At 53.0% G+C, this 17,354-nt stretch overlaps 2 protein-coding genes across 2 annotated transcripts; one reads left to right on the plus strand and one right to left on the minus strand.

The window, feature by feature from the left end:
- The first annotated feature begins 1,416 nt into the window (after window positions 1–1,416).
- On the plus strand, window positions 1,417–10,634 carry peak3 (PEAK family member 3). Its single transcript, XM_088907381.1, has 5 exons — window positions 1,417–1,486; window positions 2,492–2,640; window positions 4,889–5,535; window positions 7,798–9,581; window positions 9,682–10,634. The coding sequence occupies exons 1-4, from the start codon at window positions 1,422–1,424 to the stop codon at window positions 9,220–9,222; spliced, it is 2,286 nt and encodes a 761-aa protein (XP_088763507.1). The 5' UTR covers window positions 1,417–1,421; the 3' UTR covers window positions 9,223–9,581; window positions 9,682–10,634.
- Window positions 10,635–12,177: 1,543 nt separating this feature from the next.
- Window positions 12,178–16,997, minus strand: oaz1a (ornithine decarboxylase antizyme 1a). The gene is given in 6 exon segments (XM_088907579.1): window positions 12,178–12,671; window positions 12,761–12,846; window positions 13,326–13,504; window positions 13,664–13,750; window positions 13,752–13,809; window positions 16,807–16,997. Coding segments are annotated over 6 exon segments (657 nt in total). The 5' UTR covers window positions 16,926–16,997; the 3' UTR covers window positions 12,178–12,543.
- Between the last annotated feature and the right edge of the window lie 357 nt (window positions 16,998–17,354).

The raw sequence follows: 17,354 nt of genomic DNA on the forward strand, positions 1-17,354 counted from the left end.
GTGTCCGGGGGACAGTGGGATAGAAGGGCGAAGACTGGGGGTGGGACAGAGAGATGGGGGGGGTGGAGATGGACTCAGAACGAGAGGCTGAGAGATGGGGGAGTTAGGAAACGTGAAGCAGAAGAGAGAAAGAGGTGGTTGCAACACTCTCTCTCGCTGTGTCTCACACTCTCAGATCTGAGGTTTAGAAAGGCACAGCTGCGCTTGTGCCAGCCCCCAAACCTCAGAGATCGCAGAGGGCGATAAACCGTGCAGAAACACCCTGAGAACAGGCTCGCGTGCACACTCCCACAGACAGGCACTGAGAGAGCAGGGCCACACCGGACTGGGAGACAGAGACAGGGCCTGGAGAGAGGAGGCACAGACCAGGGACACCGACAGAGACAGGGCCTGGAGAGAGGAGGCACAGACCTGGGAGAGCGACAGAGACAGGGCCTGGAGAGGGGAGACACAGACCAGGGACACCGACAGAGACAGGGCCTGGAGAGAGGAGACACAGACCTGGGAGAGTGACAGAGACAGGGCCTGGAGAGGGGAGACACAGACCAGGGACACCGACAGAGACAGGGCCTGGAGAGAGGAGACACAGACCTGGGAGAGTGACAGAGACAGGGCCTGGAGAGAGGGGACACAGACCAGGCAGAGTGACAGAGACAGGGCCTGGAGAGAGGAGACACAGACCAGGCAGAGTGACAGAGACAGGGCCTGGAGAGAGGAGACACAGACCTGGGAGAGCGACAGAGACAGGGCCTGGAGAGAGGAGGCACAGACCTGGGAGAGCGACAGAGACAGGGCCTGGAGAGAGGAGGCACAGACCAGGGACACCGACAGAGACAGGGCCTGGAGAGAGGAGACACAGACCTGGGAGAGCGACAGAGACAGGGCCTGGAGAGAGGGGACACAGACCAGGCAGAGTGACAGAGACAGGGCCTGGAGAGAGGAGACACAGACCAGGCAGAGTGACAGAGACAGGGCCTGGAGAGAGGAGACACAGACCTGGGAGAGCGACAGAGACAGGGCCTGGAGAGAGGAGGCACAGACCTGGGAGAGCGACAGAGACAGGGCCTGGAGAGAGGAGGCACAGACCAGGGACACCGACAGAGACAGGGCCTGGAGAGAGGAGACACAGACCTGGGAGAGCGACAGAGACAGGGCCTGGAGAGAGGAGACACAGACCAGGCAGAGCGACAGAGACAAGGCCTGGAGAGAGGAGGCACAGACCAGGCAGAGCGACAGAGACAAGGCCTGGAGAGAGGAGACACAGACCGGAGAAGGAGGGAGGGGGAGAATACAGCCAGGGGCAAGATGAGCTAAACCACAGTAAAAAGCCGTGGAGACAGGGAGCGTGAGGGATTGAGGCCGAGGCCCAGGGAGAGAGACAGAAGAACCGTGGGATCGCAGGAGAGACTGCATCTGGACAGATGGATGCAAGGAGCAGTGCAAACAGGCAGGGCCTCCCCCCAGCCCTGCCCGCCAAGGTCCGCAGGTAAGAACACAGAGCACAGGACAGACTGCAGATCAGAGGAGATGTTCAGCCCATCTGGCCTGTTTGCTCGTTAGTTACTAATTGATTCAAAGATCCCAACCAACTGTTTCTTGCAAAAAACTCAGCTTCTACGACGTGTCTGGGAGCTTGTTCCAGACCCCCACGACAGCTAGACTGCTGCTTGGTGCGTCGTGACTCAATTCCTCTCCGCATTCTGCTCTCGAAAAGCAGAAAACGAAGAACATGCAGCTGCTGTTTTTGAAATGTGATTTCTCTAATGCTGCAGGATCTTGTGTTTCCTGACACAGAAGCAGCTGACCACAGCATCAGATTAGCACTCTTCTTACTGCTCAGCACACTTCACTCTTACCTGTTTCTATGACTCTGCTCTAAGCCATGGCCTATTTTTAGTTTCTTTTTGGTTACTACTTCTCTTTTAAGCTAACTATTGAAAAAGCACAAATTAATGGACCCTATCGAGAACTAACGTCGGTGCCTCTATGAAATGTTCCTGACTCTCTGTGTGTCCCTGACTCTATGTGTGTCCCTGACTCTCTGTGTGTCTCTGACTCTCTGTGTGTCCCTGACTCTCTGTGTGTTTCTGACTCTCTGTGTGTCCCTGACTCTCTGTGTGTCTCTGACTCTCTGTGTGTCTCTGACTCTCTGTGTGTCCCTGACTCTCTGTGTGTTTCTGACTCTCTGTGCGTTTCTGTCTCTCTCGTCTGTCCCTGACTCTCTCATCTGTCCCTGACTCTCTGTGTGTTTCCGACTCTCTGGTCTGTCCCTGACTCTCTCTGTGTGTCTCTGTCTCTCTGGTCTGTCCCTGACTCTCTCTGTATGTCCCCGACTCTCTGTGTGTCTCTGACTCTCTGTGTGTTTCTGTCTCTCTGGTCTGTCCCTGACTCTCTCTGTGTCTCTGACTCTCTGTGTGTCCCTGATACTCTGGTCTGTCTCTGACTCTCTGTGTGTCTCTGACTCTCTATGTGTCTCTCCATGTATCCGCAGGAATCGTTATGCTGGAGGCTCCAGCAGCAGCTCCAGTCTTGATATGGACACAGAAGGATCCCCCAGGAGCCCCCTGTCCCCTCCTCTAGCCCTCACCCTTCATGAGGAACCCAGCCTCCCTACAGACTGCCACACACACAGCTTCCACAGTGAGTACAACATCATGCAATCAATGTACAAAAGGACAGAATTCTTCACTTAAGGTCGTGGGGTGAGCCAGGGCTGCAGCCTGAGCCCAACACTGTTCAATATCTATATCAATGAGCTGGCAGGAATGTTGGAACAGTCTGCAGCTCCTGGTCTCCGAATTAGGCCAATACCCATTTTTGATAAACATACAGAAGAGAGTAATAAAGTATTGGCTACACCTAAAAAACAGCGACCAAAACTCCTACCACCACAAGGCCCTGCTGAGCCAGGAGCTGAGCCCAGAACAGAGCCCCCTGAGCCAGCTGGTCCTGAGGCTCACTGGCCTGAGCCACACCGACACTAACCAGCCTCAGGACAGCACTGCTAGAGCACCACAACCCAGACTCAAGCACATCACAGCACAGATCAAACAGCGATTTCCCACACACACACAAAAACAACAAACTGGAATGCTACAGAACCCTAAACTGACAATATACACTAGCCGAATATCTAACCAAGATAAGAAACAGCAAAAAGAAACAGACCCTGACGAAGTACAGGCTCAGTGACTACAGCCTGGCCATAGAAACTGGGCAACACAGGCAGACCTGGCTGCCCAGAGAGGACAGGCTGTGCTCCCACTGCCAGCGGGGAGAAATAGAGACAGAGGTGCACTTCCTACTGCACTGGGACAGATACTCTGGGATTAGAGAAACATTCTTCCCCAAATGTACAAATCTAATCCCAGAATTCTCACACCTGCCAGAATCACAACAACTCCTGATCTTACTGGGAGAGGGAGGAGGGAACTGGCAGTTGAACTGGCAGCCCAGTATGTGATCTCCTGTCACAGCCTGAGGAACAGTGAGCCTGTCTCCTAGTAATGCTCCATATGTTTATATGTAAATGATGTGTCTGTATTGTAAATGTCTGTAGGTTTTTTTTAATGTTAACTGTATTTGTTTTGCTTTGGCAACTCAGATTTTACTCATTGTCATGCCAAAAAGCATCTGGAATTGAACTGAAATTGAGTACCCGTCTGTCTGAGATACTGCAGTCTGAGACACCCAGGAACTGAGATACCGAGATACTCAGACACTGAGAGTCTGAGACACTCAGGGACTGAGATACTGAGACACTGAGGTTCTGAGAGTTTCAGAAACATCATAAACCCTGGAAACTCAGAGACACTGAGTCAAATATAGATACAGATGACACTGAGAAACTGTGCTGTTGAGAGGGATCAGAAGTGTTTTCAATGAGATTTGATCCATTCTCTGCCAATCGTACACGGTTGTGTCCTCACTGCGGTGTGTGACTAACACGATACAGTATGGCAGAGCTGAGTGTCTCACTCTGTGAAGTACATGAGCTGTGCAATCTGAAACCGCGCAAAACCAGCAACACAACCTCCTGTCAGCTGATTTCACAACGCCGAGACTCGTGTTTGAGTAGAATCTCCTCCAGACACTACGCAACACCGAGAGAGCGTGAGACTGGCTCGGAGTGCGTGCGTGCAGGCGAGCGAGCGATAAACTGAACTCAGTGCTCCTGTGAAAATCTCACCTCAGCAAAGCAGAAACACCTCTGAAAGCACAAAACTGGTGTGTGGAAACTTACAGCCGAATCCACAGAGCAGAGCATTTCATCCCTGGTTTTGGTCGTCCTTCAAACTCCCGGCATGTCTTCATGTCTGTTTCTTCTGGATGAGGAGAGGGGAGAGAGGAGAGAGGAGAGAGGAGAGAGGAGAGAGGAGAGGAGAGGAGAGGAGAGGAGAGGGGAGAGGGAACAGGGGACAGGGGACAGGGGAGAGGGGAGAGAAGAGGAGAGGAGGGAGGAGAGAGGGGAGAGAAGAGGAGAGAGGGGAGAGAGGAGAGAGAAGAGGAGAGGAGAAAGGAGAGAGGAGAGGAGAGAGGAGAAGAGAAAGGAGAGAGGAGAGGAGAGGGGAGAGGGGAGCTCAGACTCTCCTGCAGAGGAGGGGGAAGTCTGTCTGACAGAGGGACGGGGACCACAGCGCCTCCTGCTGCCACACAAAAGAACAGCCAACAACAAGTGGCAGGCAGGAATTCCAGGACCTTCCTTTTAAATTTAAACTGGGGCACCAGTTCCCTCGGGTCATTTAAGGATGAGTTAACGAGCTGATCAAAGACTCGGTGAACTGTGGCGTCGCTGTAGGAGGGCCCGTGACGCCAATCAGAGGGGGGAAAGCGGGCCCAGCAGTCAAGCCTGACCTGTCCGCTCTCCTCCCCTGTCTGTCTGTCTCAGGCTCGTCCAGCCAATGGCAGGAGAGGATCCGCGCCGACGCCACCACGGACCGCCCCCCGCCGTTGCCACGGAAACTCTTCCGCGCGCGGTCCCTCCCCGTGATGGCTGCTCAGCGCCAGTCTCCACATCCTCCTCGCCCGCCCCACCCCTGCGACGGCTCGGCCCGCGGTGACCCCCCGGCTGTGCCCACCCCAGGCTGCCCAGACCAGCACTCCCCTTGCAGGCCGGACAACAAGGCCAAGAAGGGCAACATTATCTTGCGGGGTAGTTACAGCACCCCCTCGAGCCCCCTGTGTCCCCCATCAGAGCCAGTTCTGAGCCTGACCTCCCTGAACTTTGACACCCCCGACTACATGCTCCCCTATTATTTCAAGGACCTGTCCAGCCAGGAGCAAGTCTCGTGGACCATACAGCATCGCCACCTACTGTTTCTCCTGGAGACTGCACAGCGTCTGGAGGCAGAGTTAGTGGGCAGCCCATTGGAGGAGAGGCAACAGGAGGCGGGGTCTAATGAGAGGGAGGCGGGGTCATTGCGTCCTGAGGACTTTACTCTGTGTGAGGGAAGACAACCACGCTGTCAGATAGGGGGCGCTGTTTACTACGCTGTGCGCTGTGCCACAGTACCTGGGAAGGTTTTCGCGGCCAAGGTGAGTTTCTAAGTTGAGCGTATTAACGAGTCTGTCATCTTTGCGTTTGCCTTGAGAGCTTATTTCACTGATAACAGTTAATGTTTTGAAACCAAGTTTCAGATGTGCATTTCTTAAGTTACATTTTCGTGTCCTTAACTTTTTCTTAAGCTAAATCTCCCTGTCTTTCACTTATGCTAAAAAATGCAGTTGTGGAACAAAGAAAGAAAAAAAAAAGAGAGACTCCACACAGGGGACATGTCCCATGTTGACCACAGTACCAACCTCCAGGCTACAGTTAGTTAGAAACACAGGGTGTGACAGACATACAGGTCTGATATGATTAGATCTTTCCTATTCCTGGCAGTCAAGGCATTCCATCAAATAATTATCCAGAGATAATACCTGCCTTGTTCCGTACAAAAAGTGGGAATCATATATTCAACATTTCTGACCATTTCTCTTCCAGATGTGTCTTCTCTAGTGATTTACATTGGTCCCATTTGTGTACACAGCTGGGCGTTTTACACACACAGGTGAAGTGCCTTGCCCAGGGGCACACCAGCTGTGTCTCCTCCGTCCTGCTGCATTCGCACTCTGAGCTGTCCAGCAGGCCTGCTGGGGTCAGGGCTGGGCATGGCCACCCTCTTGTAGGTCCACCACTCTTTGATTAGAGTGGCCAATACCTTTTTTCAACCCTGTGCGTGTGCAAATCTTCACAGGGTCCAAAGAGCAGTTTCTTTTACACAACTGACCTCAGAGCACACACAGGGTCCAATTGCACATCCCAAAACCACAGAAGACAAAAAAACCGACCGGGCGGCTAGCCCCGATCCCAGGACTTGGCCTTATAAGGCAATGCCCCTGTCCGGGGTTGAAAACGCTCAGCCACTTCCTCTTAGCTGTCATCCTGTCTTGGGAAATTTAACTGCCACTCGGCTCTGAGCCACTGCATTGTGTGTGTCTTGGGGGTGTGAATGTCTGCACAAAGCATGCCTGCGTGTGGCATGATCTTTCATGGCCTTCTGTCTGCTTTCGAACACAGCAGAGGCATATAAACATGCATTTGCATTGCTCTCCTCCAACACATTTAACAACTTCACACTGGCGATGGAGCTGAATTCGGTGACACAGGGGAACAGACGTGACTCAGGGGTGTGCACACCTGCAAGATCAGCTTCAGAACAGCTCCCAGCCCTACTGGGAGAGGGAGGAGGGAACTCAGTTGAACTGGCAGCCCAGTGTGTGATCTCCTGTCCCAGCCTGAGGAGCAGACAGTGAGCCTGTCTCTCAATAATAATAATAATAATAATAATAATAATAATAGTGTGTGATCTCCTGAACCAGCCTGAGGAACAGACAGTGAGCCTGTCTCTCAATAATAATAATACAGTGTGTGATCTCCTGTCCCAGCCTGAGGAACAGACAGTGAGCCTGTCTCTCAATAATAATACAGTGTGTGATCTCCTGTCCCAGCCTGAGGAACAGACAGTGAGCCTGTCTCTCAATAATAATACAGTGTGTGATCTCCTGTCCCAGCCTGAGGAACAGACAGTGAGCCTGTCTCTCAATAATAATAATACAGTGTGTGATCTCCTGTCCCAGCCTGAGGAACAGGCAGTGAGCCTGTCTCTCAATAATAATAATACAGTGTGTGATCTCCTGTCCCAGCCCGAGGAACAGACAGTGAGCCTGTCTCTCAATAATAATAATAATAGTGTGTGATCTCCTGTCCCAGCCTGAGGAACAGGCAGTGAGCCTGTCTCTCAATTATAATAATACAGTGTGTGATCTCCTGTCCCAGCCTGAGGAACAGACAGTGAGCCTGTCTCTCAATAATAATAATACAGTGTGTGATCTCCTGTCCCAGCCTGAGGAACAGACAGTGAGCCTGTCTCTCAATAATAATACAGTGTGTGATCTCCTGTCCCAGCCTGAGGAACAGACAGCAAGCCTGTCTCTCAATAATAATAATACAGTGTGTGATCTCCTGTCCCAGCCTGAGGAACAGACAGTGAGCCCGTCTCTCAATAATAATAATACAGTGTGTGATCTCCTGTCCCAGCCTGAGGAACAGGCAGTGAGCCTGTCTCTCAATAATAATAATACAGTGTGTGATCTCCTGTCACAGCTTGAGGAACAGACAGTGAGCCTGTCTCTGTCTGTATTATAAATGTCTGTAGATCTTAAGTTTATCTGCTTCGGCAACAAAGAAAATTAATTGGTCCTGCCAATACAGCTTCTTGACTGGAACTGTTAGCAAGCCTGCTTCTCTCCCTGCAGGTGTACAAGCCCCTCCCTGGCTCCACTGCCGAACTGGCTGGGTTGATGTCTGTGCCCCCCCATGCCAACATCAGGCGGGTCTTCACACACTTCTCTCAGCGCCCTGCTGGGGCAAAGGACCCGCGGCCTGAGGAGCCGCAGGCCAGGGCAGACATGGACCCGGAGCCCCCGCCGGAGGGAGAGAGCAGCACTGTGGATCAGCAAGCGGCCGGAGAGCCAAGTGTGGCAGAGCCTCGGTTCACAGAGCTGCAGTTTCTCCAGCCACCACCAGAGGGCAGCATGCAGCAGCAGCAGCAGCTCAAGGAGCACTCCCAAGGTGCACTGCCAAAGAGCTTTAATGCCGACATGAATCAGCATCTTGGAAGGAGCCCTGCAGACTCTCCCTCCACAGCACAGCAACCTCCCCACTCCCCACCAGAGGGCAGCACAGCAACAGTGGCACCGGCAGAAGCTGCAGAAGCGCTGGCCGACGGCACCCAGCCCACAGCTCACAGACAAGAAGGTCCCGTGTTCCTGTCGCCGCTGCTCGAGGCCACGGGCCGCACAGCGTCCATCGAGGGAGCGGTCCCACAAGGCACGCTGGCAGGCTTCGTGCAGGAGGGCCAGGGGCTCCACGCCCAGCGGCCCGACGTGTACGAGCGGCGCCTGTGCCTGCTGCTCCTGCAGCTGAGCGAGGGGCTGGCCCACCTGCGGCAGCACCGGGCCGGTCCCCCGCTCCTGCGGCCGGACCGCCTGCTGCTGGCCTGGGGCGGCGAGGGGGGGAGGGGGACGCGGGGAGCCCCCCAGAGAGACGGGGACGGGAGGAATCCGGGGGCAGATGGGCGCACGGAGAGCAGCAGGGGGAGAAGGGAGGAAGAGGAGGGGCGCAGAGGGGGGACGCCGGGAGAGGGAGAGGAGGACGGGTCGATACACGGGCTGTGGGAGCGGCGCGGTGCCCCCAGACTCCTGATCTCGGACCTGAGTCCCTCGGACTCGGACTCGGTCGAGCTCCAGCTGGGCCTCCTCATCTACCACTGCCTGCACCTGCCTGCCCCCCATCCCGGGACGTCCCAGGGGGAGGGCCTGCCCCCCGCCCCCCAGGCGTCCCCCTACTCCGGCGGGCTGCTGCGCCTGGCGCGGCGGCTGCTAGCGCCCCAGAGCGGGGGGCCGGCCCCTGTCGACGCCCGCGGGCCGCTGCGGCTCCTGCTCTGGGGCCCGCGGGCCCAGCTGTTCCGGCAGGACCGGGCCGGCCCGCGGCTGGTGCCGGGCTGGCTGGCGGCGAAGCGCGCCCTGCTGCTGCTGCGCCTGGCGGAGCAGGGGCCCCCCGGGGCCCGGCCCCTGGGCTGGGAGGACTGCCTGTGCCTGCGCTACCTCGCCCACTGCCGCACAGAGGAGGTGCTCTGCAGCGCCGCCCTGCTGGGGCTCCTGCCGCCTGCAGGGGAGTAAACAGCCGCTGGTTTCAGAGCCCGCGCTGGCGTGGACACCCCCTGGGGTTGAAGAGCTTCTTCTCTCTTGTTTCCAACTGAAATACTTCAGGGCTCTCAGGATAATAAGGACAACCTCTCAGAATAACCATCCTTCAGATGAGACGTAAAACCGAGGTCCTGACTCTCTGTGGTCATTAAGAATCCCAGGGCGTCTCTCAAAAAGAGTAGGGGTGCTACCCCAGTGTCCTGGCCAAATTTCCCCCTGGCCTTTACCAGTCATGGCCTCCTGATAATCCCCATCTCTGAACTGGCTTCATCACTCTGCTCTCCTCCCCACTGAGAGCTGGGGTGTGGGGAGTGGACTGGCGCATCATCCAGGTGGATGTGGAGGGGATCCCCATTACCTGTAAAGCGCTTTGAGTGGAGTGTCCAGAAAAGCGCCATATAAGTGTGAGGAGCGGACTGGCGCATCATCCAGGTGGGGGTACACACTGGTGCTGGTGGAGGGGATCCCCATTACCCATTTGAGTGGAGTGTCCAGAATCGCGCTATATAAGTGTAAGCAATTATTATAATAGGCACCGAATGCCAAAAATAAAACAAGTCAAGCAAAGTAAAGTGACTTTTCATTGACCTCTCACTCAGGCACAGGACGATCGTGAAGAACAAAGAGCATTCAGGACACAGGACACAGGACCGGCTCTGCCCCTCAAAACCCCCACAACAATCGGCGGCTATTTCTTACATTTTGCCCCGGGTCCCGCTGGGAAGGCGGCGGTATCCAGGGCTTTCAAGCGGCTGCTATTCACCGCACGTCCACTAGGGGGCGGAGGACCCGGAGAGTTCACCCGGCGTGAAGCCAAGGAGAAAGACCGCCAGAACCGATTCTTCACTGCAGCCCAGAGACCGCACCCGAACCCTGCACCCACGTGGTCCTGGGTAAAGCGTGTACAGGCGCGCACCCTGTGGATCAGCTCCGCCGGAGTTAGCCCCCCCCCCCCCCCGAGACCCACACTCCAGATCCTCTGCCTCCCTCTCCGCTCCTCGTGAGCAACCACACTGTTTAGAAGGGTCCCAAGCCCAACCTTGCTCAACATTTAAAAGAGCAATTAAGGACTTGCAGTTCAAGTGGAATAAAAGCTCATCAAAGACCTCATGCAAACAGAGCTAGCACATCTTGATCCAACAGGACTGTTTATATCAAGTTTGACACCTGGAAGTGCAATTAAAGAGCTTATCAGAAAATCATCAGATTGGTGAACGGTTTAACTCTTTAATGGGTAACTGGCTCTGGAATTACTTTAAATGTTTATTTTTCCACTAAAGCTTTTCATAGAGAGGTGTGGTGGTCTTATTTTCTCCTCTTTCAGCTATAGAATGCCTGCTATTATAAAACGTAAGGCTTTGTGAAAAGCACTCAAATAAAATGTACCCTGCTGCAAAGATGTCTCTTCATTTATGGTAGCACCATCACCAACAGCTCCCTCAGAGTGTCTCCTATTGCCAGTGATCAGGAAGAGCACTCCATCAGAATTAAGGGACAAATGAGCTTCTGAATTTTATACCACCCTATTACCTAGAGCAGGGGTTCCCAACCTTTAACAAAACATCTTTTTCATTTGCCAGTCCAGCACAGTCTACCAGTGTGAATCTGAAGCTCCGATATAGGGAAAACAGACTGTGGGCACATCAGTACAATAACGATACCCATCACTACAGTGACAGCAAATAAATGCAAGTGACTTGTGCCACAGTGAATGAGCTATGTTCCCCATTTTCAGAAAAAAAAGAATATCCTATCTTAATGTGAGCATTGGCACTGAGAAGCTTAAGAACACTTGTAATTTTTTTTTAGTAAGTTGACACTGATCATGTCAAATACATTTTTATGTCCCTGCAGCTTGAAATTCAGCTCATTCAGCCAAGTCTGTGAGGAATGTTAAATCAAGAAACCACTGGTCATCCTCTAACTGGGCATATTCACCATGTTTAAACTTGAGAAACTCTTTGATTTAAGGCAACGGCTGTCTGAACCTGGCCATGTTTTTTTTGGGTAAATCTCAAACAGCAAGTCAGCAGCCTCAGCAAACACGTTACTTCTTGATCCCTGAATGACTGTTGAGCCAGGACGTGGTTCTCACAGAACAATGCAGTGATTGGTGCTTCTCCTCTTGTATTAGGCCTCATGAAAACTGACTGCTGCTAGTTGAGATTTAAATTTTCCCCACTTTTCTGTAACTCATGTTTAGAGGGAAAGTCCAAATGTTTTGTGTGCAGTTTTAGGATGTTCTATACTCCCCCTTTTCCCATTCCTTGCAGTAACGGTACGTTTTCAGTTTCTGCTTCGCCTGCACTCGATCACTACAACTATCAAATAGGCAATCAAACTTATCAAGCAGTTGGTGAATTTGTCACAGCCAGTCTGTTTAACTCCATTATGCACTGTAGCGAATGTGGGGCTCGTGTGGCAATAATCAAGAGACCATTCTCGGGGAGCACACAGGCAACACTATTTATGAAGCTCCTGTAGCCCCCCCACCAGTCAGCCAGCACTCGGGGAAGAGAGTTTTACAACCCATTCGCCAAGGGTTAAACGCACACAAGGACAGTAAAATGTATCGCATGCACAGATCTGAATAAATTTTAAGGCTATCGAAAACAGTAAAAAGTCAAATAACCCATTTAATTTTTATTTCTTGTGATCGATTGACTAGCAAGCACTATTGCAATCGACTGGTTGGGCACCCGACAGAGCCTTCATAGCCACCTATCAAAAAAAACCCTCCAATCCATTACTTAATTGCATGAAAATTTACAGCTGGCTAATAAAGCTTACTAAAATGATTACCGAGAATTCAGGACAGTGAAAACCTATACCATAAAAAAAAGCCAGCAATAATTGTGAACAGATTTGGGACTTAATCTGGAAAACACCGCACATTTTCAGGAAGACTCAAAAACACCAAACACAATAAGGTGAGCAGTTTATTTTTGCACACTGTAATAACATGCAGACCTGAATCCAGAAAAAAAAATCAATTTTCCCCCGATTCATCCACCAAAACAAACCAAGCAGGCCCGCATTCACAGATTCAAAGCCACAAAAATATCAAAAACACGAAAACCCCCATGTGCAAGAACTGGGGCTCCTGCGCAAGGCGCCTGGGCCCGGATCCGAACGAGGGGGAACACTACTCGGGGGGCGATCTGAACATAAATATTACATCTTCCGAGATGAACAGCAGGTCCAGCGGGGGACAGGATTACTGGGGCAGCTAACAGGGGGGAGATAATAAAAACGGAACAGCTCAGAGAAGGGAGGGGTGGGGGGGCGTCCACATTAGTCGTCGTCGGAGTCTCTCTCAATGGCGTAGACCATGAAGAAGGCATCAGGCCTGGGGGGGACGAGGGGGTGGCCAGGTCTCACAATCTCAAAGCCCAGGAAACTGAAGGTGCGCAGCAACAGAGCTGGGGGTGGAAAGAGAGAGTGAGTGAAGGAGGGAGTGAGGAAGATGCAGCAATGACCCAAGAGGAGGAGGAGGAGGAGGAGGGCATACCTCTGTCATCACGGTTCTTGTGGAAGCAGATGAAGACGTGATCGACCTTCAGCTGCTCCTCTGCAAACTCCAGCAGCAGGGCAAAGCTGAGAGAGAGAGAGAGAGAGAGAACAATCGCCTACTTCAGCTCCCAGCCCGGTCTTGCACAGAGAAGACAAGGGGACCCTATGCGAGAACTCGATTCTCGAAGGCGTTCACATAGTCCACCCAGGATTTCTCCCTACACAAACCAGGGGGCACTTTACACAAAGGGTGGTGGGAGTGTGGAACGAGCTGCCTAGCCAGTTAAAGCCAAGCCCCTGGTTGCTTTCAAGAAACAGTGGGATGGGATACTGGACTCAAGTACTGCACAGGCTGGCTGGCCTCTTCTCCTTTCTGACTGCTCTTATGGGCGCTTTACCACGAGGCAGATGGACAGCGGAGTTCTCCGTCTCATCGACGGACACGGGAGGTAGGATTACAACTTCGTTACCCAATACACTAAAACCCAAGACAGCACCCCCCCCCCCAGGCCCCAGTAGAGCTCCACCCCCCCCCACCCCCTTGCCCTACTGCCCCAGCTCACCTGTCCTTGCTGCCCTCGGGCAGGGTGCCAGGGGGGATCTCGACGTACAGGCTGGCTCCACGGAGGGCCCCCCTCCAGGCACAGTGCGGCCCCTCCGCCCGGCGCGGCTCGAACTGCAGGAACCGCACGCGCCCCGCCGCCGAGCACGGGGGCTCCTCGCGCACCAGCAGCCGAGCATCCTGTGCACCAAGAGAGGGAGGAGAGGGGAACTGAGAAACCGCGGGGACAGGGGCGCAAAAGCGAATGAAGCAGAGAAACACCATCTGGTAGTGTGACTTACCCCCCCCCCAACTGACCTCCGACCCTGCAGGAGACAGACGCAGGAGCGGCCGACTTACCGAGTGGAATAATTTAGCTGAAAGATTGCGATCCCTCTGGTCATTCCCTCGCCCACCCGGGATCTTCAAGGATGGGAGAGGGACATCAGGAGCACCACCGAGGCCCCGGACACAGGTTACTACAGCAACGGGCACAACGCCGGGTACTGAGGGGGAGAGAGAGACGGGTGTGAGCCGAGCCACCCAGGTCATCTAGTGCGCTGGGTCACTGACCCACCGCCCTTTACTGCCCTGCGAAGGCATTTACTGCACAGGGCAGTGAGGCCAAAGAACAGCAGGGAGGGACAGAAGCAGACTGCAATGTGGCAATAAAAAAAAAACCTTTAACCAGAGCAAGGCAGAGACCCGCTATAAACCCACACGGCACGCTGGTCACGTCGCCCTCCCGCCCGGGAAGTCACGCGGAACAGGAACAGGAAACCGCTGCAGCCGTGGGAGAAACACGGACACCCCCCCACGACCCCAGTCCCACACAGATGCGCGTGCGAGTGAGATGTCGCAACGCTGGTGACTGATTCACAGCCGGCCTCGGTCAGCAAGCAAGCAGAAAACCCCAAAAGGCAGGCGCGAACCCCACACAACCCGTCGCCCTGCTCGGCTGCCACTTCCGCGTGGATAGGGAGGCGCTAAGGGGCAGTCCTGACCTCCCCGCTCCACTGCGGATCCGGCCCAGTCCTGCCTGGGGACGCCAGGCATGCAGGCCGAAACCACAGGAGGACAGGAAACTGTCACAGGCATCTCCAGCAACTTCTTCAAAGACTTAAACATCAAGGAGAACACGCAGAACTAAACAGAAGAAACGCTGGAGAAGTTATAAATACGACCCTTTGTTACCAGCCAAAAGCCTTCCATTCTCAACACAAATGAGGATTTCAACCCATACATACAGATTTCATCCTCTTATACTAAACCTTAACTAAAGCAGTGACCTATGTTTTATGATCCATGGTTTTCTAAACATCCAATGACACCGAACGGTCCTGCCCACACCAACAAAAACAGAGGACTTTGGCTCTCTTGTGTCCAGTGGGATTTCTTCCAAGGTCACAGGTTTTTAAAACCCCAGACCTGGTTCAGATCCCCCCCCCCCCCCCCAACATGGGTCAAGAACTGGTCCTGCGGCACACGACAAGGCTCCATGGGAAAAACAGGATTCCCGCGCTGCCGATGTCGGATTAAAACATTAGCCAGAAAAAAAACACTAATCAGGATTGAACTCTGGCCGTACAGTAAGAGCTGGCTTCCGGGAGCTGCTCCAGCACCCGCGGGTTTCGACACGTCCGCGGCGCTGCAGGGCAGGCACAGTAGATCATTGATTACCTGGGGCCCTGCTGGGGGCAGGGACTCGCCTTACTGGAGAACTGCAGGAGCTGCTCTCGGCACACATTCACAGCTGTGCATGGCTAGTGTTCTGAATGAGTTTAGGACATAAAATTGAGCATGGAGTCGTCTCGCCACACGCACGCTTACAGTCCAGTATCGCAGAGCCGTGCTGTACAGTACAGACATACCCGGCTTGTTTACTGCAAAGTGGACTATTACATTGGGTACAATACCCGTTTAAGGAGAAATAAGTGTGGGAAGACTGGACTAACTGGATTGGTCCATGTTCACCCAGTTATCTCCTGGACAAACAAGGGCCTAATCTTCCTTCCAGAAAGACCAGTACAACACCCCCAGAGAGACCACACCACTTTACAGGTAGCTGGAAGGACCATCCCAGCAACACAGCCTCTGGGGAAAAATGTGTTCCACCCACTGGGGAAAAAACCCTGGGATCACAGTCTGGGGGACGATCTTCCCGACAAGACAGAGCCAACCTACACCCCTGCCTGTTAACAGATACACGCCACCCCAGCTTTCTAAACACCACTGAGCTGCACACAGGACAATTCTGAGGGAGTAACAACCACTCCCCACTCAAAACGTTCAAACGAGGCCACACTTCATACAGAAATGGCAATAACTGCGATCTACAGTGCAGTAGGGTAGTCTATTGCCATACGTGCACGGACATCGGAATTCCTAGCTGCGCTGATGCATACACAGTACAACAGACCACACCACACAAACTGGACAACAGGAACAATATGAATATTCGGATACCACTGAACTAGGAGGCTAGTACATCGGCTGCTCCCTGTTTAACACGCCAGTCACAGCTCCGATTTCACAGCTGCAACATGGCCACACTGACGCGTTTGATAGCAGCCGGAAGCACGGAGCCGATGACGCCACCTGCGGGGCAGCGAGCGTAGGGGCTGACGTCACCGGCCCGTCAATCCGAGGGCCGCTGTATCTCGGGGCTTTAAAAACCCCTTTTCCTCGATTACATAACCGAGGAGCTCCACGGATTTCGAGATGATCTGCTCACCCCTTTCTGCATCTGCGATCCCGACCTGATTTCACATTACGGCCCGCTCTGAGGCGGATCTTACAAAAACATAAAAACGAAAAACCTACACGAAAAAAAAACGCAAAATAACTTCGACTCCTGCCCGACGGCGAGCAGAGACCCGAGCGCACGACGTCACACACCTCGGGGCAGAACACAGCTTAGGGAAAAGCTCATTAACATCAGCAGTCATCAGAAATAAGTTCTAGAAAATTCACTGCCTTGAGAACCTTATGCAAAACTATGTAAGGGCATATTATAAATTCGAGACTGCCATGAGGCTCGTATTAAAGCCGTATTTATGACGACCTTAACGAAGACCAAAAGCCACGTTAAAAAAAGGCGACTTAAAAAAATGAAAACCGGCGCGAAGGGTTCAGTTTTAGGGTTGAACAACAGGTTGGAAACGATGGTACACAAGTCGAAGCGACCCAACACGGTTTTGAACCGCTTACATAACTGTAGAGCCGTACAGAAAAATAAAAAACAAGCGACACAATCTGTTTACGTTATATAACAGTAAAGTAGTCATTTTAGTTAGTAAAGTATTTAAATATATACACATTAAAATATTTTATCCGTGAACCACCGGCTAAAGGTTACAAAATAAGCACTTCGCTTCTAAAGTAGGCCACACGGCTCAACCACGGCCTAGCGTTACGGGCCTAGCCTACCACCGACCTACCGCCACCGGTATCACCAAATCTTCCCCCCGGCCTGGAACCGACCGTCTTCCCCTCATCCTTACCTTTCGCTTTTGTTGATATTACTGGTCAACCGGATGACTGGCATTTTGGTTATATTTCCTTCTTTTTCTCTGACAAAACAGTGGCTATTCAGTATCGTCTGTAGGTTGGATTTAACCATCCGGCCTATGGCTGCACACACGCAGAACCGTCCCGTCTCCTCGCTACAGCAGAATGGTCTCCCAAACCGCTGGGCCGAAGCCTTTTAAATACGAGGGGTGTGGCCATGAGAGACAGGGGAGGGGTTAGAACGATCTGAGGCGGAACACAGAGAAGAGACCGGTGCGTTGGAAAACACGTAAGTGGGCGTGACTTGTACGACCGGGGGGCGTGCCCATGGGGTGACGACACCCCCAAATAGGCGGGGATACAAATAAAAATTTTCCACTCTGACCCGTTCGTTCTGCCGCCGGCGTGGGCAGGCGCGCTGCGTGCTTGCGTTTCCTGTTACGTAAAATGCGGCAGCAGTCTGTGGACACCACACGTATTTGACGTACAATGATAATTAGACGCAGGCCTTCTGGTGAACGCATAGACGCGAAAGACCAAA

The sequence above is a fragment of the Atractosteus spatula genome, chromosome 28 (assembly GCF_055471065.1).
Source record: "Atractosteus spatula isolate fAtrSpa1 chromosome 28, fAtrSpa1.hap1, whole genome shotgun sequence".
Classification (NCBI taxonomy): domain Eukaryota; kingdom Metazoa; phylum Chordata; class Actinopteri; order Semionotiformes; family Lepisosteidae; genus Atractosteus; species Atractosteus spatula.

Excerpts from the sequence above, each read along its gene's own strand:
- peak3 (XM_088907381.1), top strand. The coding sequence starts at position 1,422 with ATGGATGCAAGGAGCAGTGCAAACAGGCAGGGCCTCCCCCCAGCCCTG. Across the intron at positions 1,487-2,491 it reads CTGCCCGCCAAGGTCCGCAG|GAATCGTTATGCTGGAGGCT; the intron begins GTAAGAACACAG and ends ATGTATCCGCAG. Across the intron at positions 5,536-7,797 it reads GGAAGGTTTTCGCGGCCAAG|GTGTACAAGCCCCTCCCTGG; the intron begins GTGAGTTTCTAA and ends CTCTCCCTGCAG.